We start from the raw sequence: 27,771 nt of genomic DNA, 5'->3' as shown, positions 1-27,771 counted from the left end.
CCACCTTGCCCGGCCTAGAGTAGTATTTTAACGTTTTATGGCTGGCTTTATAAAAAAGGGGTCCTGATTTCTGGGACCTGATGTGGGAAAGAGGAATTCTAGTTTCTGTGACTAGTCTGGGGAAGAATGTGGGACCAGAGACAGGAGAGCAAAAGGAGTCAGAGAAAAATTTTTGCTTCTAAGGCTGCTTCTGAGGCTTTCATTGTGGGGTATCATTTTCTGAACCTCAAAACTTTGAACTCAGTGTGTTTCACTCTCTGCTCTTGCTGTGTGACCTGAGGACAAATCACTTAACTATCCTGAGCCTCAGTTTCTTCATCTGTCTGACAAAGCTAATCATACCTTTTTCAAGAAACTGTTAAAACTTTAAGGAAAATAATGCATATAAAAACACAATTCGGCCAGGCATGGTTGCTCACGCCTGTAATCTTTGGGAGGCCGAGGCAGGCGGATCACTTGAGTCCAGGAGTTTGAGACCAGCTTGAGCAACGTGGTGAAACCCCGTTTCTACAAAAGAAACAAAAGTTAGGCGGGCATTGTGGCAGGCGTCTGTAATCCCAGCTACTCAGGCTGAGATTACATGAGAATCGCTTGAAACCGCGAGGCGGATGTTGCAGTGAGCTGAGATCGCGCCATTGCACGCCAACCCGGACGACAAAAGTGAAATTCCGTCTCAAAAAAACAAAAAAAAACCCCACACAATTGATTGAAGCATAGTAAGTCCTCAATAAACAGTATGTAAGTAAATTATCAATAATTGGGCAGATGGTCCTGGTGATCAGTTATTTTTATTATTATTTTTTAATCTAGTATAGGTTTATCAGCTTTAGGTTAGCACCTAAAAGCTGCACAATCGGAATCATATCTGCAATCTGGGTTTTGTCAAAATAGTACTATAGAGTAAATGGGAGAAAGAAGAAAGAAAGCTAAATGGGAAACTGTGAATGAATGGAGGATGAAAGAAGAAAAAGGCAAAATAGAGAAGTAATTTTTAAAACTTGAGAGATGAAAAGGCAAGCAGGAGAAAAGAACCAGAAGCGATAAAGAAGAGGCAGTGTCTGATGCTCCAGCGCGGATCAGAACCCGGCCGGGCCTGGCAGAGGCTCGCAGGGCGCAGCTCGGGGCGGGGCCCAGCAAAGCGACCACGCCCCCTCAGGAACCGAGTTTTTAAAGGCGGAACTTCCTGTTGCGAGTAGCCCCTCTACCTCCGGAAGAGCCGAGCGTGATAACACCGGGCACAGAGCTAGCCGGACGTGCTCCTACCCAAGGTGAGACCGTTATTTTCCTCACGCTCCCCTCGCCACACCCTCCGGGTTCAGCGGGCGCTCTGTGTTTCCAGGGCGGCCCCTTCCCTCCGCAGGGGAGGGGTCGAGCGCTGTGCGCCGTAGGCGCTTAGGGCGGAGGCCACCTTTGGGTGACCCCTGCCTGCCGCGTTATGCGGAGCTGCCCTGGGCGACCAGGAACAGTTCCGACATTGGAGTAGCGGTTCGCTCACGCGACCTCACTTAACCTCTGTGGCGGCTTCTATAGAATAATTGCCCCTTTTCATGTCCCCAACTCCGAAAAGCTCCGAGAAACTTGGTGCATCCCCAGGCCCAGGTAGTCACTCTGAGTGATGGGGCAGCGCCCAGGTCCTGTGCTGCCGCAGTCGCGCTGCTGGGACAGGTGGCCTGGCTCCCACGCTGGAAGGCTGTGACCAGGACTGAAACAGCACAAACAGTTCAGGTGTTTATGGCTTTGGGAAAAAGAAAGTGAGTGAACTACGGACCCTGCCCATCAATAAATGTCCTGTGATTTATATAGATATAACTATATATAAAAAGATATATAAAATGTACTTATATACTTTATTATACATAGTATATATTCTTATGTATAGTAAATTTACTTATATATAGTGTATAAATATATAGTGTGTATATATATATAAGTGTGTGTGTGTATGTGTATATATATATGGTTTTTCATTCACCATTCCTGGCTCATAACTCCCATAGCCCTTGACAGGAATCTTTGCCCACCTTTCTGTCTTAGAACTGACCGTGAAGTAATTCTCTGACCTACCTTGTCTGGTTGTAGATCTTAAGACCCCCATTTCAGTAGGGGTCTTGCCCCATATACAGGAGAAAGGAATGCTGGACAGAGGCCAAGATGAATCTGAAGACAGTCCTTGCTGGGTTTCCACAGTCAATCTGTTCCATTTGGATCCTACTGATTTTGTGGGATCACATTTCTATGCAGTTGTCAATCATGCCTATCCAACCATGTCCAGACTCAGGACCTCAGTTGCTGTCTGCTCAAGTAACTTATGTGTTTCTATCTGCAGGCCATACCTGTGAGCTCAGGATCCATGATTCAGCTGCATAACTGACATCTTTTGATTTTACAGAGGCCTCTCATCTTCCACTAATTAAACTCCTAATCTCTCAAACTCCTACCTATATCCCAAACTTGACTCTTTTTTTGTTGCTCCCTGTTTCCATAGACTGTGACTGTTATCCATACAGTTGCCAGAATGGGAAATCTGGACTCTTCCTGTCCCTGGTACTCTGTAGCCAATCTGTTACTGATTCCCTCAAAACAGGTATCTCTTGACTCTCTTAACTTCTCTACCAGCAAAACTTCCCTCCCAGGTTTCAGCCAGTCATCAGGTGTCCTCCCACTACTGCATCCTGAATGTAAATCTGCTAACCCTCTATTCACACTCACTTTCTAGGCTTCTGTTCAGTAACCACAATGAAGTGATTCCTGAAGCCTCTTCAATCAGTGTCTTATCCGTAAGGCCCGCCTGTAGGGGATGATCCCCACTACCTCCCCAGCTTTATTCCTCCTGTTTCCCTTAATCTGAGCTGTCACACTTAGGCCCTTCAGTTAGTCTTCATGCACCAGGCATCCTGCAGTTGAGTGAGTTCATGCGTGTTCACTTGTTGTTCTCTTGGTTTAATCTTGTCTTCAGGGAAACCTGATCTGATGCCTAAGTCCAGGTGAAAGCTCCCTTTTAGATGCTTCTCATTGCACTTCTCCTTCTTAACTTTTATTATTCCAGTTGTTATTTTGCATGTAGTCTTTAGTTTTTTATTAATAGTGAGTCCCTCCTAGAAAGTGTGAACAGGACCTGATTTTCCTCCCCATGGTGCAGTGTATAGCATATAATAGGTATTCAGTAAACATCTATTGAAGGGTGAAGGACATAGTGACTTCTGGGTGGAGAATCCCTAGAAGAGACAGTAGCTTTTGAAATGGGTCCTGAAGAATTTGTAGTTACGTTAGTGCTGTTAGAAGGCAGGAGTGTGAGTGGCTTGAGCTGTTTCTGGCAGGAAAGCACGTACAGCTTGAGAACATCTAGTTCTGTTAAGACTAGTGGAGCAGAATGGGAGTAAGAGTGAAAAAAAAAGTTTGGAAACAATTCGTGAAGAGCTTGAAGGAGTTGCTTATATGACTCACAGAGTGGCTTCCTTTAAAACAAAATTTTAAAAAATGCTTTTATCAGGAAGAAAAAGCAACAGGTAGAAATTCGGTATGTGGGTCTTTTGCCCTTCCTTTCCACTCCTGTCCTCTTTCCTATAATGTGAGCCCCAAGATGAATAGTCTTCAAGATGTAACTCTGTGTCTATTATTTTCTATTGGAAAGGAGACAAAATCAGGGTTGCTTTTTAAATGGTGCCACAGTTTTTAGTCTGACAGCTTAAAAAGCTTTACTGTGCTAGATGCAGACTTCAGAGTGTGATCAAGCCAGTGGTGAGTTATTTTAGTCTTCAGAAGTCAGTGGAAAGCTGGACAGTTTGGAACACAAATATATGTTCGTTTTTTTTTTCCCCTCTCTGAAACTCAGGGAAATAAATTTGCTTTTTTACTGTTTTTTTTTTTTGTCCTGGAATTTTCTTTTCTCAGAATGTTGTGATACAAATAACAATGGACTTTAAAATCAGAATTGAGTTCAAGTTCTGTGTCAGTTGTCTGTAATTTTGGGCAAATTATTTCTCATCTCTGAGCCTTAAGTTCTTCATCTTTACACATAATTTTTTCAAGTACCTTTTGCTGTTTCCCTTCAAGCTTCTTTTTTAGTATTCCCAGTGTTCTTTCTCTTGTTTTCACTTTATTCGCCTCCCAAATATTATGCTAACTTTTAAAGTATTTCTTGCGTTGTTTCTTATCTATTCTCCAAATGAATGTGTTGTTTTTTTTTAAAAAAAGTGTAATATGGTATGGACACACTGGGAAACAATTTCATAGAATAGTCTTTATTATGAAAATATTTTAATGTAGAAATGAGGTAATTTAGGTGAGAAATGTTTTTTAACTGGGTATAGGCATAAATCTTGGGAAAAACTCTAGGGCAGGGGGTGAATCCTGAAATGACAGTCTGTTTCTAATTAAGATGCTTTTGTGAACTAACTATTCTATAATTAAGAGTACTAAGACAGTTGTAACTACTTTGTACAGATATTTGTCAAATATTTTCAGAAGATGGCCGATCCTTGGCAGGAATGCATGGATTATGCAGTAACTCTAGCAAGACGAGCTGGAGAGGTATGAGCTAAGATTTTGTCAGTTATAATGTGATTGGTGGGGACACTGTGTTGCTGCCTTGTTTTGTTTGTTTTGGTTTGGTTTCTTTTTCTGAAACGGTCTTGCTTGTCACCCAAGCTGGAATGTAATGGCGGGATAATGGCTCACTCCAGTCTCAACTTCCCAGGCTTGCGCTCAAGCAATCCTCCCACTTCAGCCTCCTGAGTAGCTGGGACTGCAGCAGGCATGAGCCACCATGTCCAGCTACTTTTCATTTTTTAAATTTTTGTTTGGAGATGAGGATCCAGGCTGGTCTTGAATTCCTGGACCACCTTGGCCTGCCAAAGTGCTGGGATTACATGTGTGAACCACCACACCCAGCCTGCCTTATTAAATAAAATACACACTTTGATCAATCTACATTTATTTTCATCTTACTAAATACTTTAAATAGAGCATATACCCTGATTTTTATATGATCAAAGTTTCTGTGATGAAAGTTGTGAATCTAAAATAAGATGTAAGATTATATAATTTTTGTTTTTAGAAAGACGTAACTATTAAAGGCTTATTTTATAGATGTAAGATATTTTTAAGAATGTCTTTAAAGACTATTATTTAAGACAGATTGAATGTCTTAAACCATTTTTGTATTTTATCTGTTTGTTTAAAATTATGCCTTTTCTATTTGCTTACCAAAACCTCTTTTTAGGTAGTTTGTGAAGCTCTAAAAAATGAAATGAATGTTATGCTGAAAAGTTCTCCAGTTGATTTGGTAACTGCTACAGACCAAAAAGTTGAAAAAATGCTTATCTCTTCCATAAAGGAAAAGTATCCATCTCACAGGTATTTTGATTTACTCTGTATAGGAAGTGTTTATTATCTCACCATTGGGGTTCTGCATATGAGAGTAGCTTGACTACATGGTTCTTGCCAAGGTCTTCCATGAAGTTACAGTCGAAATGTTGGTCAGGGCTGCAGTCAACTGAAAGTTGTACTGGAGCTCAAGGATCCATTCAGTCATGTGATTGTTGGCAGATGTCAGTTCCTGGGGGAGTTATCTGCTGGTAGCTACTCTCAGTTCCTTACCATGTAGCCTCTTTACAGAGTAACTCACAACGTGGAAGCTGACATCTAGTCCGGTGCAGATGGCACAGGGATGGAGAAACAGTCTGAACCAGATGCAAATTAGAGGGGCATTTTGTGAACTAGTCTCCAAAGTTTTGTATACTGTCACTTACACTTTATTGGTTAGAAACAAGTATCTGTGCGTAGCTCACACTCAAGGAAGGGATATTAGGCTCTGCCTCTTGAAGGGAGGAGAGTATTAGAGAGTGTCTGGACCTTTTTTTAGACAGAGTCTCACTCTGTCACGCAGGCTGGAATGCAGTGGCGCGATCTCAGCTCCCTCCAACCTCCACCTCCCAGGCTAAAGCTATTCTCCTGCCTCAACCTTCCAAGTTGCTGGGATTACAGGTGCCTGCCACCATGCCTGGCTAATTTTTGTATTTTTAGTAGAGACGGGGTTTCACCACATTGGCCAGGCTGGTCTTGAACTTCTGCCTCAGGTGATCTGCCCACCCAAGCCTCCCAAAGTGCTGAGATTACAGACGTGGCCTGCTGTGTTTTATAGTACTCTGCGTAGCTAAAGAAATGTTATGATTTGGAAATTGTTGAAATCAGTGTAAAGATTAAGAGTTTGTCCCACTTGCTTTTAGTTTCATTGGTGAGGAATCTGTGGCAGCTGGGGAAAAAAGTATCTTAACCAACAACCCCACATGGATCATTGACCCTATTGATGGAACAACTAACTTTGTACATAGGTATGTTTTTAAATTTCTAATATAATTACTCTTTACGTATTAACTGGATTGACCTGTAGATACTCTGTTTAGGAACATGTACACTTTAGAAAATTGTATACTTTGTTTATGCTTCTTTATTCTAATAAAGTGTATATAAAATGTAATAGTGGAGCAAAATGTATTATGCAGACTTATCAGATATGGAAGAGGTAAAGAAATATTAATGTGATCTTGTCCTGTGATGCCAAGTGCCCTGTTCACCATTCTTTTTCCCACTGTTGGCGCTATCTAAAAAGGGAAGCAAACAGCATTGCAGCTTTGAGAGTGGGAAGGGCACTTTGCCCTGAATGCCATTTTCTGTTCTTTGAGTGGCACATACCATAGATTTATATGGATCTACTAATATGGATCTATTAGTATTAACTATGTAAAAATATGTTTTGTTTCTGTTTTTGTTTTTTGAGATGGAGTTTTGCTCTTGTTGGCCAGGCTGGCATGCAATGGCATAGTCTCGGCTCACTGCAACCTACACCTCCCAGGTTCAAGCGGTTCTCCTGCCTCAGCCTCCCAAGTAGGTGGGATTACAGGCACCTGCCACCACGCCCGACTAATTTTTCTATTTTTAGTAGAGGTGGGGTTTCACCAGGTTGCCCAGGCTGGTCTTGAACTCCTGACCTCAGGTGATCGCCTGCCTCAGCCTCCCAAAGTGCTGGGATTACAGGCGTGAGCCACTGCACCTGGCCAAAAATATGTTTTCAAAAAATAAAAATAAATTTAAAAAATTTAAACTATGTTAAAAAAAATGTATTTTAGTAAAACTAATGCAGTCACTCTTGGAGAGTGTTGTCGATATAGAATGAGTTCAGTCCAGGAGTGAAAAACAGGGTTAAAAAGTGCAGGGGAGGCCCCTCCCCTCAGCCCTTAGGGGGATGGGGATGGGGCTGGGGCCAGCAAAAAAAAAAAAAAAAAAAATTTCTGGGTTGTTAGGATCGATAGACTTGCATTCTGGTGCTTTTTTGCTGGCTTTTTCACCTTAGGCAAGTTAGTTAACCTTTCTAGGCCACAGTATTAAAAAAAAATTTATAAAAAGGCCATATTAATAGTACTTGCCTCATAGAATTGTAACTCAACTCTATGAGTAGTATATTCATATAAGAACTTAGTATAGTGCCTGGCACAGAGTAAGTATGTGATATTACTAGAAGAAAGCCTGATGAAATTGCCCATGACATGGGCATTAAAATGAGTAGCTGCTTCTGGTGGGATTACATTTAGATGTCATATTTGAAGTTCCCATGTAGTCATACACATCTACTATATATCCAATCCTTGAAGTCTACAAAGGTAAGGTTTAGAATCTATATGTGATAGAATGTCGTATCTTTTAAATGTGGAAAGATGCTAATATATTTTCACAGAAGAGAATACTGTACAATACACTGTGTATAGTATCTTATTTTTGTTAAAAACTTTATTACATATTTAAAAGATTTTACTTTCAATAGCTTTAGTTTCAAGAGTTGAACCTTGATCTTGTCTATTTCCTTGATCTTAATTCTCTTGTGAGTCAGCAGTTACAACCTGTGTTCAGACTGTCATGCAGCTCTGGAAAAATTTTGGCTCAAAGTCTACTTTTCAGAGGCCAAGCCTAAAGTTTGCTGTTGGAGTAGAGACAAGTGACAGTCATTTATTTTGTCCAGTGCAGTATTTGTGTTTATCATGATCTAGGATATAAGAAAAAAAAATCACAGGCCAGGCGCGGTGGCTCATGCCTGTAATCCCAGCACTTTGGGAAGCTGAGGCGGGCAGATCACCTGAGGTCGGGAGTTCGAGACCAGCCTGACCAATATGGAGAAACCCCGTCTCTACTAAAAATACAAAATTAGCTGGGTATGGTGGCACTTGCTTGTAATCTCAGCTACTTGGGAGGCTGAGGCAGGAGAATTACTTGAACCTGGGAGGTGGAGGTTGCAATGAGCTGAGATCATGCCATTGCACTCCAGCCTGGGCAACAAGAGCTAAACTTCGTCTCCAAAAAAAAGAAAAAAAAAAAGATAAAAGAAAGAAAGAAAAAGAAAAAATCACTAAAATATATGCTTTTTGACCAAATCGATTTAAAAGTTTTTACAGTTTTCTTTTTTAACCAAATTGATTTAAAAGTTTTTACAATTTTGACTTTTTTTTTTTTTTAAAGAGGAACAGCGTCTCTGTCACCCAGGCTGGCGTGCAGTGGCATGATGGCATGATTACGGCTCACTGCAGCCTTGACCTTCTCGGCTCAAGGGATCCTTCTGCCTCAGCCTAACGGGGAAGCTTGGACTATAGGCGTGCACCACCACACTCAGATAATTTTGTAATTTTTTTTTTGTAGAAACAGGATCTTACCATGTTGCCCAGCCAGGCTAGTCTCAAACTCCTGGGCTCAAATGATCCTCCTGCCTTGGCCTCCTAAATTAGTGCTAGGAGGAGTGAGCCACTGTGTGCGGCCATGAAAAAATATTTTTACATAGCTATTATATTCATAGAATTTGACCTTCAAAAGATAGAAAACACAGTGCAAAATGCCCTTCACACTTCTATTTCGGGTTTCCCAGGATCCATCTCTGGAGATGACCATTGTTACGAGTTTCTTGTGAATCCTTTCAGAGATGTTTCATGCCTGTAGAAGCATCCTGTGTGAATGTGTGTGTGTGTGGGTATGTGTGTATAATACCTCCACTTTGTCCTATTTACAAAGGGTTGTATACCATACAAACTGTTCTGCATCTTAGATTTTGTGGGGAGTGGAGATGAGACTTTTTATAGGAAAAATTTTAAGAACACTTATATTATGAAAAGATTAATTTTATTAGCAAAAGTTCTATGTTGGTTAATTTGTGTTTTGTCCTTTTTTTTAAAAAAAGATTTCCTTTTGTAGCTGTTTCAATTGGCTTTGCTGTAAATAAAAAGGTATGTTTTTTTAAACATATATTTGATTATATGCCTTGCTCTCATTTTCTGAGAAAAAGTAAATGTGTTTTCATAATAAATTCAGGTTTGTCTGTATATTTGATTTATATAACTGCATTATTTTGAATATAAGCTACAGGACTGTTAAAATTTTCATGGTACATTTCCATTGAATAAAATTTAATGTACTCTGAGAAGCAGGAGTTGTAAGGAGAAAATATACACAAGTAACTGAAATACAACTCAGTATTTAGTAACCATTATATATGTGATAGAGTCAGATGGGGTAGTAGTTGGTATGTGATCTAAAATGCTTCGTGGAAGAGGTGAGATTTGAGCTGGGAATGCTTTAGTAGGTGTTAGTGAAGAAATACGTTTAGAAACCAGCAAGTAGCAGGGGCCAAAGCATAGCTGGAAAATACAGACTCTCCTTAGGAACCTACACATAGTTCAGGTTATATCTTATGTCCAAATACTTACGTCTAAAGTCTGGCAGAATAAAACACATAGCTATAGCATTTCCTTGCTGTTTGGCTACTTAGTTGGTCAAACAGTGAAGAGTGGTTACTAACATTTTACCTACCTATCTTCAAGGAACTTTTCATAATGTAAAATCAACATGTATAAAATCTGTTATAACATTTCTGAACGTAAAACACAAAGTAGACAAATGACAGCTTAGCCCCAGGGTTGTATTAATTAGTGAGAATGTCCAGAAGAAGCTAAGTGAGCATTCAGTATATAATCAGCTCTGGGCTATGTGCTGTTCCTGCTATTGAACTCACAGCTCAGCACAAAAGTTAGATGTGTGAACAGGTAAGATGATATGTGGTGGAACCGTGAAAAAAAATACTGTGGGAACACATGATGTCACCAGTTCTTCTGAGAGTGGGTTGGTAAAATCTTCATAACAGCAGGGGTCTTAGAAGTTGGTCATGTGAGTTGGCCCTTAGAAAACTAGGGGTTTTCCAGATTGGCGGCAAGGTGGTGGGTGGGAAGAGAAAAGCGTTTTAATCAGAAAGAACAGCTTAGAGAAATTGAAGACCATGATATGTGTGGGGAATGGTGAGATGTTCATGATGAGGGAAGTGCTCCAAGTGGCCAGGACAGAGGTTAGTTTGGCCTTACTGTGAGGCACTGTGGCCAGTCCATGCAAGAAAATTGTTTGTTTCTAGGTAGTTGGGAACCAGTAGAGGTTTTGAAGTGGAAAGTGACAGATAATTCTAGCAATGTAGAGATTATACTGGGGCGTGGGTGATTCCGAACTAAGTAGAGGCAGTGAGAATAGTCAAGGAAATGCAAAATTGGGAAGTATTTTTAAGATTAAATATGAAAGAGATTTATGGGGAAGAAATGGGAGGTGATCAGGCAATTAGTGATTTTGTCTTTGAAATTCTGCAAGACTAGGTTTGGAACCATAGGTTCTTCCCCCAATTATGAGGTTGATGGGAGCCAAAATGAATTTGTGGACTGGAAAGAACCAACCTGTGTGAATATGGAGAGCTAAAAGGGAAATTGAAGCAATGGGAGAAGGAAGAAAAAAGCCTGAGGTGCCTAACTTTTCAGGGTGAGGCAGAAAAGAATGTTCTAAAGTCATAACTCTGAGACAAATTAGTAGGTGAGGTAGAACTAAGAGAATAATGCTGGGAACATGGAGGTAGTAAATTAAGTATTGAATAAGTGTTGAGCCAGCAGGCTCCAATTCTTCAGACAAGGCATTTGAGGCAACAAACAACGTTTGTTTATATTCTCTTTGTGGGACTTTCAGAAGAATGAGTGATCAGGGCAGAAGCCACATTGTAATATATTAAGAGGAGAATAAGAGATGCAAAGTTATTCATTGGCAGTGAAGGGAAAAGGGTAGAATAACATTTCAAAGGTTTTGTAAGGAGGAGAGAAACTTAAAGAGAAGGTATAAGAAGAAAAATCCAAGAGACGAGGGAATCAGCTGATGGAGCAGTTTTTGAGAGAATGTATGTGAGGGTAGGAGTCCTAACACCGGAGAAGTGTTCACTTAGAAAATAGAAAGCCCTGTCTTCTGAGGCAGGAGGAAGAGAGGTAAGGTGGGTGTTCTTAGATCTGGACCTGGATGGGAGGAGAGTCAAGGATATCAGTTCTGGTGACCTCTTTCTCTTAATTAGTCTGGAAATTAACATTTTAAGTATCCCACAGTTTAGCCATTTCAGTCCATTGTTATTAGTCAGTATACCAGCTTGTCTTGTTATTTTCTTAGAAAAAAGTACATGAAAAATACTTAGGTTTGGTAAAGGAAACTTGATTTCCTCTGCAGATAGAATTTGGAGTTGTGTACAGCTGTGTGGAAGACAAGATGTACACTGCCAGAAAAGGAAAAGGTGCCTTTTGTAATGGTCAAAAACTACAAGTTTCACAACAAGAAGGTAGGGTTAATTCCAATTTTTGGTGCTATTCATATTGTGTACTCAATATTTTATTGTTTTTTAATGTTCACCTGTGGAATTCTCCAAGTGTTAACTGATTCATAAATTGTGTTTATTATCTCTTTATTCTTTTTGACTTCAGTTTTGAATGTGGAGTGGAAGTAGGGAAAGAAATGTAATTGAGCAAACACTTCAGGCTCAACATTATATTTTGTGATAGAGATAGGAAGATGATTAAGACTGGCTTCCGATTGTGAACCCTAAATATCTGAGACAGGTCTCAATCACTTTAGAAGTTTATTTTGCCAAGGTTAAGGATGCATTCGTGACACAGCCTCAGGAGGTCCTGACGACATGTGCCCAAGGTGGTTGGGGTACAGTTTGCTTTTATAGTCATGAAACATCAATATGTGTAAGATGTACATAAAGGCAGGACAACTAGAAGTGGGGAAGGGGATGGTATTCAGGTTATAGGTAGATAAATGACAAATGATTACATTCTTTTAAGTCTGTAATCAGCCTTTAAATACACAGTTGAGTCTGGCTCAGTGAATCTGCATTTTTACATAAACAATAGGGCAGAGGAAGCAATCAGATATGAATTTGTCTCAGGTGAGCAGAGGGATGACTTTCTGTCCCACACCTGTGAAGATAAGCTATCAGTCTACATTGCCAGGGCAAAATTCAGCCAGAACTGTTTTAGGGTAAAGATCTTGAGGTCCCACAAGGAATTTCCTTTTGGGGAAATTGTAAGGGAGGTATGTAGCTCTTTTGTCTTTGTAGGTGTCTTATTTAGGAATTAAATGGGAGACAGGATTGCCTGACACAGTTCCCGGCTTGACTTTTCCCTTGGCTCAGTGATTTTTGGGTCCTCAGATTTATTTTCCTTTCACACTGTCCTTGTGGAGTTCATGGTTTATGTTTTATCTACTGCATCTAAAATTCCTTATAGAATTCCTCTGATCTGATGCCCCTAGGACCAATTACTACAAAGTAAATGGGGGTGGGGGAAGCCCATTAAAGCTGGGAATCACTGAAAATGAGACATATATTTTATATGAGCCATATGGCAATTCAAGTTCTTCCTTCTCTATTACGTCTGTCGGCCTCAAAAAAGGAAGCACAGGCAAAATTAATGTAGAGAGTTTATTTGGGCCAAAGTTGAGGACTGCAGCCCAGGACACACTTCTAGATTACCTTGGAGTGTGCGCCAGAGAACTTAGCAGAGGCTCAGGTTTTTAAAGAAAAAGGGACACACTGGGAGAGGGGATGATTAGAAAAGTTGTACTTCAGGAATTCTCATTTGTTTACAGAAATAACATTGCTTAGTGATTGGCTATACAATGTTGAATTACAGGGTGTATGGCATTTTATGGCTGCTTGGCATCAGTGAGTGTAGAGCCCACATAGCAAGCGGCTTCAAGTGGTAATTATTTAACTCCAGGGGAGTGAGACTGTGTGTTGGTATATTTTAAATGCCTCTTTGGGCTTTATAATTTAAAGGTACTGGCATTCTGCAGATTAAAACTTTTCTTTTTCTTTCTCCCAGCTTATTGAAGTTTTGAGTTACTGTTCTTCCATAAACCACATCAAACAGTTTCCACAGTTTGCACTTTGAGATTCTTTTCAGTGCAGCAAGAACTTAGAAGTACTTGCAAAACAATTTGAGTTTAGAATCTTTCTAGGCTTTTATACTTTTTCCCCTCAATCAAACACTTAATTTAAGAGCAGATTTTTAGGCTATTTCCTTTTTATTAAAATATAAGACCCCATGAAATGGAGGATGCATTCTTATTTTTCTAGATGTCAACATGTGAGAAAATACAAATCTTAGACCTGAAGGAATGTGGTAGCTTTCATAGAAACAACTCTTTTCCTTTGCATAGTCGTTCTTCACTTTACAAAGTACTAAATTATGTAACCTTTTTTTTTTTTCCCCTGAGACAGAGTCTTGCTCTGTCACCCAGGCTGGAGTGCAGTGGCGTGATCTCGGATCACTGCAACCTCCGCCTCCTGGGTTTAAGCTATTCTGCCTCAGCCGCTGGAGTCGCTGGGAGTACAGGTACACGCCACCATGCCCAACTAGTTTTTTGTATTTTTAGTAGAGATGGGGTTTCACCATGTTGGACAGGCTGGTCTCGAACTCCTGACCTCGTGATCTGCCCACCTCCGCCTCCCAAAGTGCTGGGATTACAGGTGTGAACCACCGTACCCAGCCCTAAATTATATAACTATTAAAAGTAGTACAACAGTTACAGAAATGCTCAAACACAGCTGGTGAACATACATCTCAACTGCTGAGAGGATGTGAGATATGGGGTGTTGGGTGTGTCCTGAGCTTCAAATGGAAAACCTTGGATAGGCCGGGCGCGGTGGCTCAAGCCTGTAATCCTTGAGACCATCTGGTCTACACGGTGAAACCCCGTCTCTACTATAAAATACAAAAAACTAGCCGGGCGAGATGGTGGGCGCCTGTAGTCCCAGCTACCCGGGAGGCTGAGGCAGGAGAATGGCGTAAACCCGGGAGGCGGAGCTTGCAGTGAGCCGAGATCGCGCCACTGCACTCCAGCCTGGGCGACAGAGCGAGACTCCTCCGTCTCAAAAAAAAAAAAACCTTGGATAACCTGTCAGTCTTGTAAATGGATGTCAGAGAATTTTACTTTTGTTGTACAAGTAAAATTTTTACTTTTACTGTAATTTGTTTTCTTTCAAATCTATACATAAATCCCTTATTGAATTTAATCTCTCCTTTTTGCTTTTTAAATATTTAAGGCATTTGCTGTTTCCCACTAAAGGTATTATGTATGCAGGCAAATTGGTTACATTATATACTTTTTCAGGAAGGGCCTAAGCAGCTGGACTCTGATGCTTATAAAAAGGATCGCTTGGGGATAATTAATTTATCAGTATTTTATTATTTAAACGCTTATAAAGAAACATGATAAAACAAGGAAGAAGGATACAAATGCCCTCTTCTGAATTACAAGTGTCAGATATTTTCTAGAATTCTAAATATTGAAACGTAACTCTTTCTTTCTAGATATTACCAAATCACTCTTGGTGACTGAGTTGGGCTCTTCCAGAACACCAGAGACTGTAAGAATTGTTCTTTCTAATATGGAAAAGCTTTTTTGCATTCCTGTTCATGGGTAAGCTCTTTACCATTATTCTCTCTCTCTCTCTCTCTACATGTGTATGTGCATACACACACCTTTTTTTTTTTCCTGTACCATTTTAGAATGAATTATATACATAATGGTTTCTGAAGAATAGGGAGATTCTGTTCCATAACCATTGAAAACATTGATTTCATAAATATAGTTTTTAATCTAATTTGTCATCCATATTCAGTTTTGTCAGTTAATCTGCTAATGTTCTTTATAGATTTGCCTTCCAACAGAGTAGGATTCAGTCTAGAGTCAGCATTATTACTTTTAGTTGTCGTGTCTCCTTAGCCTTATTTGATCTGGAACATTTCCACAGCCTATGAAATTACTTCCTTTAAGTTTTCAAATTATTTGCATAGAAGTCTGTAAGATAGACTCTTATAATTAATTTCTGGCTTCTCTATATCAGTGGTTATTTTCCCTTTGTCACCTATTTTGTCTATTTGTGCTTTTTTCTTTGTTCTTTTTTCTCAAAGAATCAGGATTTTAACTTTAGATGGTTTTTTCTTTTCTGCACAATTATTTTCATCCTCATGCTTTCTTTTGGTTTACTTTGTTTCCTTTTTTTTCCTTTTTGATTAGAAAATTTATTTTAATTCCTTTATGTTTATTGATGTAGGTATTTAGGCTATGAATTTTCATCTGATCACTGTTTTCATTATATCCCATAAATACTGATACTTACTGTTTTCATTATAATTATTTTTCATGAATTCTGTAATTTGCTTGTATTTCCTCTTTTACTGAAGAGTTATATTAAATTTTCACAATGAGGGTCTTAGTCCATTTTCTGTTGCTCACAATACCTGAAACTGGGTAATGTATACGTATAAAGAAAAGGAATTTATTTCTTACAGTTATAGAGGCTCAGAGGTCCGAGGTCAAGGGGCTGCATCTGATGAGGGCCTTCTTGCTGGTGGGGATTCTTTGTAGAGTCCTGAGGCAGCACAGAATGTGACATGGTGGGGCTGAGCATACTAGCTCAGGTTTCTGTTCTTCTTATGAAGCCACCCGTCCTAGTCCTATGATAACTCATTAATCTATTAACCCATGAGTGGATTAATCCATTCATGAGGGCATAGCCCTCTTAGGGACCCCACCTCTCAGTACTGCTAGATTGGGGGTTAAGTTTCAACATAAGTTTTGGAGGGAACAAACATTCAAACCACAGCATTCCACCCCTGACACTCCCCAGATTTGTCTTTTTCCATACAAATACACTCATTCCATCCCAGTGTCCCAGAGTCTTCACTTGTTCTATCACAAACGTAAAAGTTTAAAGTCCAGAGTCTCATTTGTGAGCCTGTGAAATCAAGCTATCTGCTTCAAAGATACAATAGTGACACAGGCGTAAGACAAACATTCCCATTCCGAAAGGGAAAATTAGGCAAAAAGAAAGAACAGGCTCTATGCAAGTCCAGAACCCAGCAGGGCAGACATGAAATCTTAAAGCTGAAGAATAATCACTTTTGACTGCATGTACCACCTCGTGGAGACACTGGGGGTCGAGGGCTGGGTAAAGGCCTCTGGCAGCCCTGCCCCTGTGGCTTTGCAGGGTATAGCCCATATGGCTACTGGCATGGGTTGGAGTCCAGTGCCTGAAACTTTCCAAGGTGTACCTTGCATGCTGCTGTGGTGACTCCATAGTTCTGAGGCCCAGGTGGTGGTCCTGCTTTCATGGCTCCACTAGTCAGGCGTTACCCTGTTGGGGACTCTCTGTGGTGGCCTTACTTCCTGGGCTCTACTAGGCTTTACCTTGGTGGAAAGTCTCTGCTACCAGTAACCCCACAGTTCCACTGTGGCTCTGCCCGTCAGACAAGTCTCTTCCTGGGCTCCCAGGCTTCTGAGGACAATCTTTGAGGCCAAGTGGAGGCTGGAAAGCCTCCACAGCTCTTCCTTTATGCAAGCTTGCAGAATTGGTATCTTGCTGCTAACATTTACAACTTATACCTTGTAGAGATGTAGTATAAGCCACACCTAGGGTCACTTGACCTTGGCTGGGGTGCAGGGAACACAGTCTAGGATGGCCCTGGGCAACCAGCATTGGAGAGTATCCCAGGCCCATTCCGTGAAACCATTCTGCGCTCCTCTGGGCCTGTAAAGGGAGGGGCAGCCTTGAAGATCTCTTAAATGCCTTCAGGTCCTTTCTTTCATTGTCTTTAGAAATAACACCTGGCTCCCGTGTAGCTGTGCTAATCTGTTTAGCAAATGGTTCCTGGCTAACTCTTGGTTTCCTCCTTTGAACACACCTTTTCACTCTTTACTTGGCCAGGCTAAGAGTTTTCCAAATTTTTTTGCTCTGCTTCCTTTCTTTTTGGTTGGTTGGTTGTTTGCTTTGCTTTTTGGAGATGGGATCTCACTCTGTTAACAGCCCAGGCTGGATTGCAGTGGTGCGTTATAGCTCACTGCAGACTCACCTCCTGGGCTCAAGTAGTCCTCCCACTTCAGCCTCCCAAGTAGCTGGGACCACAGATTTGCATCACCACATCCAGTTAATTTTTGTATTTTTGGTATTTTGTGTAGAAAATGGGGTTTTGCCATGCTGCCCAGGCTGATCTCCAACTCCTGGGCTCAAGCAATGTGCCCAAGTTGGCTTCCCAAAATGCTGGGATGATAGGTGTAAGCCACTGCATCTGGCCACTCTGCTTCCCCTTTAGTTATAAATTTGTCTTTAAATTACTCCTTTGCTTGCAAATCTCAGCAAAGTGGCCAAAAGCAACCATGCAGCTACTTCTATAATTTGTTTAGAAATGTCTTCTGCCAGGTACCCTAATTCATTACTCTCAAGTTTAGGCTTTCAAGAAACCCTCAGTCGGCTGGCCGCGGTAGCTCACGCCTGTAATCCCAGCACTTTGGGAGGTCGAGGCGGGTGGATCACGAGATCAGGAGATCAAGACCATCCTGGCTAACATGGTGAAACCCTGTCTCTACTAAAAATACAAAAAATTAGCCAGGCGTGGTGGTGGGCGCCTGTAGTCCCAGCCACTCGGGAGGTGGAGGCAGGAGGATGGCGTGAACCTGGGAGGCAAAGCTTGCAGTGAGCCGAGATTGTACCACTGCACTCCAGCCTGGGCGACAGAGCGAGACTCCGTCTCAAAAAAAAAAAAGAAACCCTCAGTCATGGACACAGTTCAGACAAGTTCTTTGCCAGTTTATAACCAGGATGGCCTTTCCTCCAGGATCCGATACCTTGTTCCTCAGGTTTATCTGAGACCGCATCAGAATACTGTTCCTATTTCTATCAGCATTCTGGTCAGAGCCACTTAACCCAATCTCTAAGGCATTCCAGACTTTCCCTGGTCTGGTCTTCTAAGCCCTCACAAAATTTTCCTTAATGCTTCATTCACGGAAATGCAGGCATTTTCTAGCCTGCTCCTCTGAATTCTTCTATCTTCTACCTATTACTCATTTCAAAGTTGTTTCTGCATTTTCAAGTATTTGTTATCAGCATCACCCCACCTTTAACCTATAAGCCATGAACCTAGAAGGCAAAGCCCTTATAACCTAATACCTCTTAAAAGGCACCCCCACCAATACCGCCACATTGGGGATTAAATTTCAACATGTGTTTTGGAGGGGACAAACATTCAACCATAGCAGACACCTTTTTGGTTTTTTAAAAATTTCATCTTTAATCTCTAGTTTTATTACATTATAACAATTCTGCTTTCTGAAACCTGATGTTTTCTTTGTGCCCTATTCTGTGATCAATTTTTGTAAGTTTCATATGCACTGAAAAATAGTAAAATTCCTTATTTCCAGGGTATAACATTCAATATATAGCCAAAAGATTTACCTAATTAATTTTTTTTTTTTTTGTCTATTTGCCCTATCTTATACTGAGAGTCTCTGATGTATCAGTCTTTTATTATTAGTGTATTTCTCCTTGCAACTCTTTTATTTTATGTAGGTGGAAGCTATGTTATTTGATGTCTTTTCATAATAGTTACATATTTAGTTTATTGTATACTTTTTATGTATTCTTTGTCTTGTTTCATGCTTTTGTGCTTGAATTTTACTTTGACATCAGAATTGCAATTCCTGCCTTTTTTTTTTTTTTTTTTTGGAGACAGAGTCTCGCTCTGTCACCCAGGCTGAAGTGTAGTGATACAGCCTCGGTTCACTGCAACCTCCACATCCCAAGTTCAAGCAATTCTCCTACCTCAGCCTCCTGAGTAGCTGGAATTACAGGTATGCATCACCATGCCCGGCTTTTGTTTTTTCAGTAAAGACGGGGTTTCGCCATGTTGGCCAGCCTGGTCTGGAACTCCTGACCTCAAGTGATCCACCCACCTCTGCCTCCCAAAGTGCTGGGATTACAGGCGTTAGCCACTGTGCCCGGCCCCTGCTTTCTTACTTTTCCTGTTTGCCCGATAAATCTTTGTCCACCCTTTTATTTTTAGTCCTTTGAACCACTGCATTTGAAGTTGTATACAGCATTGCGTGAAATTTCACTTTATAAGTCAATTTGAAATGTTTTTAACAGATAGGTTAGGCCTATTAATTTATTGATATGACTGCTTTCGTCTCAATTCTGTTGTATTGTTGTGTGTTATAATTACTGTCTGTATGATGTTATAGTTACTGTGTTCATTTGATGTGCCTTCTCTGCCTCTTTTAAAATTTCTTTTTGTGTTTATAAAGATTACAGTTTATTCCAGCAGGTTTCTTTTGTAATAAAACTTTTATAGTACCTTTAATATTCTTTTCTTACTTAACTATTTACTATCTAGAATGTTTTGGCTTCACCTACTGCCTATGTAACAGTCTCCCAGTCCCCTTCCTATGTAACAGTCTCCCAGTCCTGTTTTCTCTCTCTTTATCCCAGTTTTAAAGTTGCATTCTGTCTACTTTGCCAGAAGATATTATATTTACATATTCTTCAACCCATGACCCCACTCTTTGATCCTAGTTCTTCATTTGACATTATAAAATGCTCGCAGTCCTTTTGTGAAGTGTTCCAGCCACCTTTTTAATTGGATGAAGTTCATCCTTTAGTAGATTCCTTGGGGGATATGTGCACAGTTTTCCCTGAGTTTGGGTATTTTCCAAAATGCTTTTCTGTGGCCTTGAGACTTGAAGGACAGCTTGGCTGGATATAGTATCCTTAATGAAAGTATAAATTTCTTGAAAATGTTCTTTCACTGTTGCCTTGCTTTGTATATTGTTTTTGAGAAATCTGATGCAAATCTAATTTTTCTTGGCTTTTATATTATTTTATCTTTTAACTGGAGGCTGTTTTCTTTTCCGCCTTAATTGTTGGCTAACAGTTTTTAAAGGATGTATCTTAGAATTGCTCATTCTGGGTCAGTTATCTGTTTCAGTATATAGGCTCATGTCTTTTTAATTTCTGGGAAGTTTCCTTAAGATATAGTTTAAGTACTAGTGCACTTCTGTTATTTTTTTCTTTAAAGACACCAGTAGGAATGCTCCATCTCCTTTGTGTCTTCATTTCAGCCATTTTCTCTGTTTCTTTTTACTTCTTTTATTGCTTTTCCTAATTTCTCTTTATTAAGTTTTCTTTTCATCTATTCTTTTATTGGCACCTTGTAATTTATTCTTCGTTCCTGACATTATTTTGTCTTTTATTCCCCTCCCCCATTTCTTTCCTGAGTTCAGCCATCTTGTTTTATGTATGTATTTTGGTCCATTTCTGCTCTTAGTTTCTATATCGCTGATGTAACTTTTTTTTCAGTATTCACAAGTTTTTGTTTGAAAGTATTTAATTCGGATTGGATTGATATTCATTTTATTCCCCTTCATTGTTGGTTTTCGGGGAGAGACTTTACAACAAACAGAAAAAACAAAACCATTTTATTAACAGCGTCTGATGTTTTGCAGTAGTTTTGTGTGAATGTGGTCTACTTTTTTCTACTTTCACTTCATTTTGTGATCAGGGTTCCTGCTTTCTGAATTTCTTATTTTGCCAGTTGTGCCCTTCTGTGCGTTTTCTTTTATGAATATCTACTGGTTGTAGATAGAGTTGGCTTGTCTTTTGTTTATCATTCATTTCTGCAGGATCCTTACGTTTTCACTCTTAGTTCCTACTTTTCCTTCACTTGTTTCCAAGGAGTACCATCTCTGCTATCTTATCTGATTCTCCTTCAGAATCATAGCTTCTCTGAGGCTGCCTGGTCAGATTCTGCATGTTTTTTAGCCCGTTACCTGTAGCCAGGACTATGAATTACCAAGTGCTGATCTGTGCTCAGTGTTTCTGTTTTTGTGTTTATTGTCTCACTGACTCTTTTCTGAGGGTGGTTTTGTCTTTGTTCCCTGTGGGTCCTCTGCTCCTCCCTGTTCTTCCTCACAAAGTCTTTTCTGCCTTCTCTCCCCTACTCTGTGTATGTTCGGGCCTCTGGTGCTCTGTTAGAATTTATATGTTTGTTTTTCTTCTACTTAGATGTAGTTTGAGAGTTTGTGTTTCCTGATTTCTAGCTGATGGAATGGGTCCTATGGGTTTTATTTTTCCTCCTGGTTGATTTCGTTTTATTATATTCCAGGAGGATGTATAGGGAGTTCCAAATTGGCATGCCATTATTATTCTCCAAACCTCAGAGTCCCTCTATAATGGCAGTTTCATAAATGAAGAAATTAAAAGGAAATATTTATCCTTACTTTTATCCTTAAATCTTCAAGAAAAGCTAGAGGTTTGAGGTCCATCACTTTAGTGTAGTTAATACTATATCTTATTTTTTATTTTTATTTTTTTTTCTGAGACAGAGTCTCGCTCTGCCACCAGGCTGGAGTGCAGTGGCGCAAGCTTGGCTCACTGCAACCTCTGCCTCGGGGGTTCAAGTGATTCTTCTGCCTCAGTTGCCGGAGTAGCTGGGACTACAGGTGCCCACCACCACACCCAGCTAATTTTTTTGTATTTTTAGTAGAGATGGGGTTTCATCATGTTAGTCAGGATAGTCTCGATCTCTTGACCTTGTAATTCACTTGCCTTGGCCTCCAAAAGTGCTGGGATTACAGGCATGAGCCACCGCAGCTGGCCATTAAATATTATTTCTTTGACCATAGTTGTTTATATGAAAAATCATAAAAATCCTTTATTGAACAAAATATGGTGATTGTGAATAACAACAGGTAATATTTTCACCACCTAATATTTCTGTCTTTTTCTTTGTGAAAATATCACTGAGTTATAAGAGTCTTAGAACTGATCAAAGATCATCTAATAATCCAGCTTTATTTTGTAGATGAGTTGACTGAGGTTCAAGTGGTGATGTGGCTGCTTGAGATGGCACAGCTGGATGGAAGTGTGACTAGAATCCTGGCTCCCAGATCATTTCTCTTTCTTCAATATTGCACTTCTCTTAGGAATCAGACCCTTCAAAATACAGTTTGACTATGTACAAACTAATTATGTACTATGCGTATGTGGTCTATATAGTAATGAGTAAAGTAAAAGAGAGTCTCTGTCAAATAGCTACAGAACTTCCCAGAATGATGCCCTTGAGGGAAGGGCAATAAACTTGCTGCTACACTGTGCTGTCTTGAAGCAAGGACTGTAACCACGGGCTGTAAAAAGGTTATGTTACTCATAAAAAAACTGCAAGAGGTTTACAACTTTAACCTTTAATTTTGCTGTTGGCTGAAATAAAAACTAATTTTTACTTCAGATTTTTTTCAAAAGTATAACCAGGAAAATATTACTAAGAAGTACCAACTTACTGATTGCTTTTATAATCTTTTGCATTCAGCTGATTCTTCAGTTTTACAATGGGATTTCAGAATTACTTATACAAAACAATTAAACTAAAGAGAGTTATAATCTGAATGAATGCTTTAAACAAGCAGAAACAGTCTAATAAGTTCCTAAGAACCAACATTTATGAGGCAAAGTACATTATTCTGAATCCATTTCCTTTGTTTAATTTTCAGGAATTCATGCAGATGAAATCCACTATGTATGGTATATGTTATTTTCTGACATGGTTTAGAGAATAATTTTATCATAAAATTAGCTATTTTTATTATGGACGTTTTATATGCTAGGCACTCTGCTAGGTGCTTTACAAATATTAGCTGTAGTCATTACTACATTTGTCTAAAATAAACTGGAATCTTTATTTGATGACATGACATGGGAGCAAACTCAAATCTTTGTGACATCAAATGTAATCCTTTTTACAATATAGCATGTTAGCTATATAGGTGGACCACAGCTGTATAGGAGGACCACATAAGATAAGATTCGGAACACATAGTGCAGAATTTACACCGTAGTCTTAATTACCTGGTAGTTAAGTAATCTGTTTGGTAATCCTTTCGTAATATTTTCCATAAAAGAATATTCTCTTGCTGATTGCAAGACCGCTTGCTTGAGATCCCATTATGCTCATTAGAAGTGAAGGAAGCACCACTAGTAGGTATCACTGTTGTTCGGCTAGCCTAGGATTCTATATCTTAGTAGAATACCAGGGAATTAACTATGAAAGACCTTGGTATTTGCATTCTATGATATGAGATATCAAATATCACATATCTCGTGAGAAGTGGGGAAATGCACTTTTCTTTATAACTAAAAAACTGCCACTAAAGTTAATTTGATTTTATTTATCTGGGAAACAAACATCTGTGGAAATTTGGTGCACTTACTAGTACTTTCCCAGATTTGATGTGCTTCAAAAACATATGATGGAAAACGTGTCAAATCAATGACATCATGTTATTCTAATCTTTTTTAAAATTTCTTTGGCATAAAGGATGTACTTAGGTGCAATTTTTTTGTTTTTATTTTTGAGATATAAAACAAATGCCACATTAGTCATCAGTTTCCCATGTTTTTAAATAAGTAAACTGTGAAAGATCTCATTGAACAGAACTCACTCCCTTATTACCATCGCTTTAAACAGTTGCAGAAGGAATTTGTGTAAAAACCACTTGAAAGTAACTAGCAGACATGGTGACGTTTGTCTTCTAAATACACATTTCAGTGTGTATGTCTTTAATAAAAGGGACATTGTGTAACATAGCCACAGTACAATGATAAAAGGGAATTAACATGGATACATAATCTAATATAAAGACTTTATTCAAATTTTGAAAATTTTAATCCAACGTCCAGTCTAGAGTCATGGATTGCATTTAGCTGTCATTTCTCATCAATTTCCTTTAATTTAGAACTTGCTTAGTCTTTGTCTTTTATGACCTTGACATTTTTCAGAAGTATAGGCCAGTTATTTTGCAGTCTGTCTCTTGAATTTGAATTTGTCTAGTTTCTTCATGATTATGTTTGGATCATGGATTTTTGGCAGGAATGCCACAAAAGTAATGTTCTGTCCTTCTCAGTGCATTTTATCAGGCACATTTCTTTTTGTCCCATTTTGAGTGATATTAACTTGGATCACTTGGTAATGGTAGACCATTGTAAAGATGCTATTTTTCTATTGTACTTATTATGTATCTTGTGGAGAGACACTTTGACACTCTATAAATATCAGACTTTCACCCATTAATTTTAACATTGATGATTCTTTACTGAATAAATTATTGCTACAATTGCTATCAAGTGTAGTCATATTCAACTTAACTTGGATTCAAGGAAGAAGTGCTATGAGAGAGCAAACCTACAGTAATTTTCCACGGCAGGCTTAGGTCTGTGCAGAGCCTGGCATGCTGTTGTTGCTTTAGGCACATGTATGACGCATACCCAGTTGAGAATGACCCATACCGTGATATTTTACACCTCCTAGAGACTGTTTGCATTGTGGGTATGTGTATATGTGTGTAAAATAATACAAACTTTAGTAACTGGATTTAGACAAATATTAATATACTTGCATTTCATTGTTGTAGAATTAACCATTATCTTTATTTTTTATGAAAAATTATTGTTTTAATGTTTATCTTATTGAAGTATTGCTTTGTGAGGGTTTTGTGATTTATATACCATGATAATTAGATTTATACATATTTTTTATTTTACAATTAGATATCACCTCTTAAAATCTTTATCCTCTAGACTGTTCCAAGGTTCTTCAGTTGACACTTAAAGTGAAGTTAAGGAGGAATATCTTACTTGAATGGATTATTTTTTCCAATTTTATTTATAAATTCTATTTGTTAGGATCCGGAGTGTTGGAACAGCAGCTGTTAATATGTGCCTTGTGGCAACTGGTGGAGCAGATGCATATTATGAAATGGGAATTCACTGTTGGGATGTTGCAGGAGCTGGCATTGTTGTGACTGAAGCTGGTGGCGTACTAATGGATGTTACAGGTAGAATTATGGAGAGTGAAGCAGATCTCCACACATCTATTGGACTTTTCTCCATATGTAAAATTTAAAAACCTTTTTGATATACGTTATACTGCATCTTTTGAAGCAGAAACAAGCTATGTAATTGTGTGCAAAATCAAAATAAGCTTTAGGAGATAGAGGTAAGGATAAGAGGTAATGGTAATGTGAGACTTACAATGATAAATGGCTAATCCTTTTCTAGTGTGAGTTTCAGGTACTCCTGAAAGGCTGTAGAAAAAGCCTAGACCAAGTTTGTCCAACCTGCAGCCCATGGGCCACATGTGGCTCAAGATGGCTTTGAATGCGGCCCAACACAACTTTGTAAACTTTCTTAAAACATAATGAGTTTTCTTGCGATTTAAAATTTATTTTTAGCTCATCAGCCATCATTAGTGCTAGTGTATGTTATGTGTGACTCAAAACAATTCTTATTCTTCCAGTGTGGCCCAGGGAAACCAAAATATTGGACACCCTTGGCCCAGACAGTCACTGAGTCTGAGGCTTATACCTAGAGCTCTTTGAATGGTGACAATGGTGATAGTTGATGATAGACTTCCTCCACCATCACTTTCTGTGTTGAGACTAGAGAAATTAAATAATTGCTTTCAACTGATCGTGAAAATTTTAAACTAAAGTGTGAATCTGGGTTGAAAGAATTGACCAGTGATCTGGGAGAAAGGCAACAAAGAAATAAGGAATTGGGAAGGACAGTGGTATGAAAATCCATTGGATTCACACTTTCTGTCCATAGATTCTTTTTTTTTTTTTGAGATGGAGTCTCACTGTGTCATGCAGGCTGGAGTGCAGTGGTGCAATCTCAGCTCACTGCAAGCTGTGCCTCCCGGGTTCACGCCATTCTCCTGCCTCAGCCTCCCTAGTAGCTGGGACTACAGGTGCCTGCCACCACACCTGGCTAATTTTATTTTTTGTATTTTTAGTGGAGACGGGGTTGCACCATGTTAGCCAGGATGGTCTCAATCTCCTGACCTCGTGATCCACCCACCTCGGCCTCCCAAAGTACTGGGATTACCGGCATGAGCCACTGCGCCCAGCCCTGTCCATAGATTCTTAAACAATAAAGAGATAATAAGAATGTACAAAAATAGAAATAGAGAAAATAAAACATTTTCTAACTGGTATGACTTCATTATTTACTCAAACATTATGCTTGGAAACTTAGTTATATATTGTCTAAGCTTATACTTTGTAGAAATGTAACAGAGTAGATTTTTGTTTAAGAAAACTGAAAGTATTAAAATGTTATGTGACCATAGTACATATTGCTATACTCGTTTTATATGAATTATTTTTGTACCAGATAAAACTATTTTTCATACTTGTTTGCTCTTAGGTGGACCATTTGATTTGATGTCACGAAGAGTAATTGCTGCAAATAATAGAATATTAGCCGAAAGGATAGCCAAAGAAATTCAGGTTATACCTTTGCAACGAGACGATGAAGATTAATTACGGCAGCCTCATAGTCAATCCCAGTTGCTTTTCCCCAGATTTGGTGACTCATCGATGGATATGTGTTTTGGATGTATGATATGCTTGGTTTAGATTCTTTGTCCAGGTTAAAAATTTGGAACTTGTTCCTTATTTTACTATGACTAGGTTTGCAAGAATTGACATAATGTTTGTTTCACTGATTTAAAACATTTTGCATGTAAGGATGTACTTTAGAAGACACACCCAGGAAGTATAGTTGATAAATATAACATCAACTGAAATAGTCAATTAGCAATTTTGTGTTTCTAAATATCTATGGTCCCCTGAAATTTTGACTTACTATATAGGTGCAGACACCCACTTAGAAAGTTAACTGTTTGGAAAAACATTTCTCTTTAGTTTCAGAAACCATATATAATTAAATTTGTAAGGACATACTAAGTACCCTATGCCAACGTTTTTTTCTTTGCAGAGAACCTTTTGTGTTTTATTCTTCAGTGTTCATATAGCATCTGGCCCATTACATGTCTGGGCAACTAAAAACAAACATTGTGAGAATTAATATTTTTAAGGTAGTAATTCCTAGTTATAATAGATACATGAAGTAATGAACTCAGCATTCTGTATTTTTCTTTCAGGTTTGAAATAAAAATTATCTAGTTAAATTTTTTATGTTTCACATTACCATGCCATCAGATAGCATTGCTTATTGTGGGCATTTCTGCAGTGAATACATTTTCCAAAACAGTTAAATTGTCAGTTTGGATTTGCTTTAAAGTCCTGTGTAAGAGAGAAGAAACTATTTCTATAATACAAAGCACTCTCACCAGATATCTGACATAATTAGATACAATATAACATTTTACTAAGTTCAGTAGGTGTTTATACTGATTTGATTGTGCTGGCAAATATACTGTATTGTTAATATTGAACTATTTATTTTTCTCTTAGTCTTGTTAATTAATTAAGTTCATTGCCGCTGGATTCTCTTCAGCCTTTAAAAATATTTCTTAGTTGTCATTGCTCTGCAGAACTCAAATAGAAAATTATACTGGTTCATAGACATTTTTAAAGGGTTAATTTATTGTTCAGCCTTATCCCTTGGCATGTGAACAGACTACTAGACTTACTGTAGGTTCATATGAGCTTTGTGTTCTAAAATGAAAAGTGCTTCTATAAAGTTTTCAAGATAGGGAGTGATTTTATTGTTGTTTATATCTAATATATTAAAGATGTGTGATACTA

At 38.9% G+C, this 27,771-nt stretch overlaps 1 protein-coding gene across 2 annotated transcripts; it reads left to right on the top strand.

Moving 5' to 3' along the window:
- Positions 1-1,165: 1,165 nt before the first annotated feature.
- On the top strand, positions 1,166-27,771 carry LOC111553142 (inositol monophosphatase 1). Of its 2 annotated transcripts, none has more exons than XM_023227760.1 (9): positions 1,166-1,268; positions 4,444-4,530; positions 5,222-5,355; positions 6,228-6,332; positions 9,218-9,263; positions 11,554-11,662; positions 14,703-14,811; positions 24,902-25,053; positions 26,426-27,771. In XM_023227760.1, exons 2-9 carry the CDS (start codon positions 4,468-4,470, stop codon positions 26,539-26,541), a joined length of 834 nt encoding a protein of 277 aa, XP_023083528.1. In that variant the 5' UTR covers positions 1,166-1,268; positions 4,444-4,467; the 3' UTR covers positions 26,542-27,771. The 2 variants fall into 2 exon arrangements, with proteins under 2 accessions (XP_023083528.1, XP_023083529.1); XM_023227761.1 differs by having other exon boundaries at positions 1,196-1,268; positions 4,465-4,530.

Source organism: Piliocolobus tephrosceles, chromosome 7 (assembly GCF_002776525.5).
Source record: "Piliocolobus tephrosceles isolate RC106 chromosome 7, ASM277652v3, whole genome shotgun sequence".
Lineage (NCBI taxonomy): Eukaryota > Metazoa > Chordata > Mammalia > Primates > Cercopithecidae > Piliocolobus > Piliocolobus tephrosceles.
The sequence above is the reverse complement of the archived record's forward strand: the minus strand, read 5'-3'. Positions and strand labels throughout refer to the sequence as shown.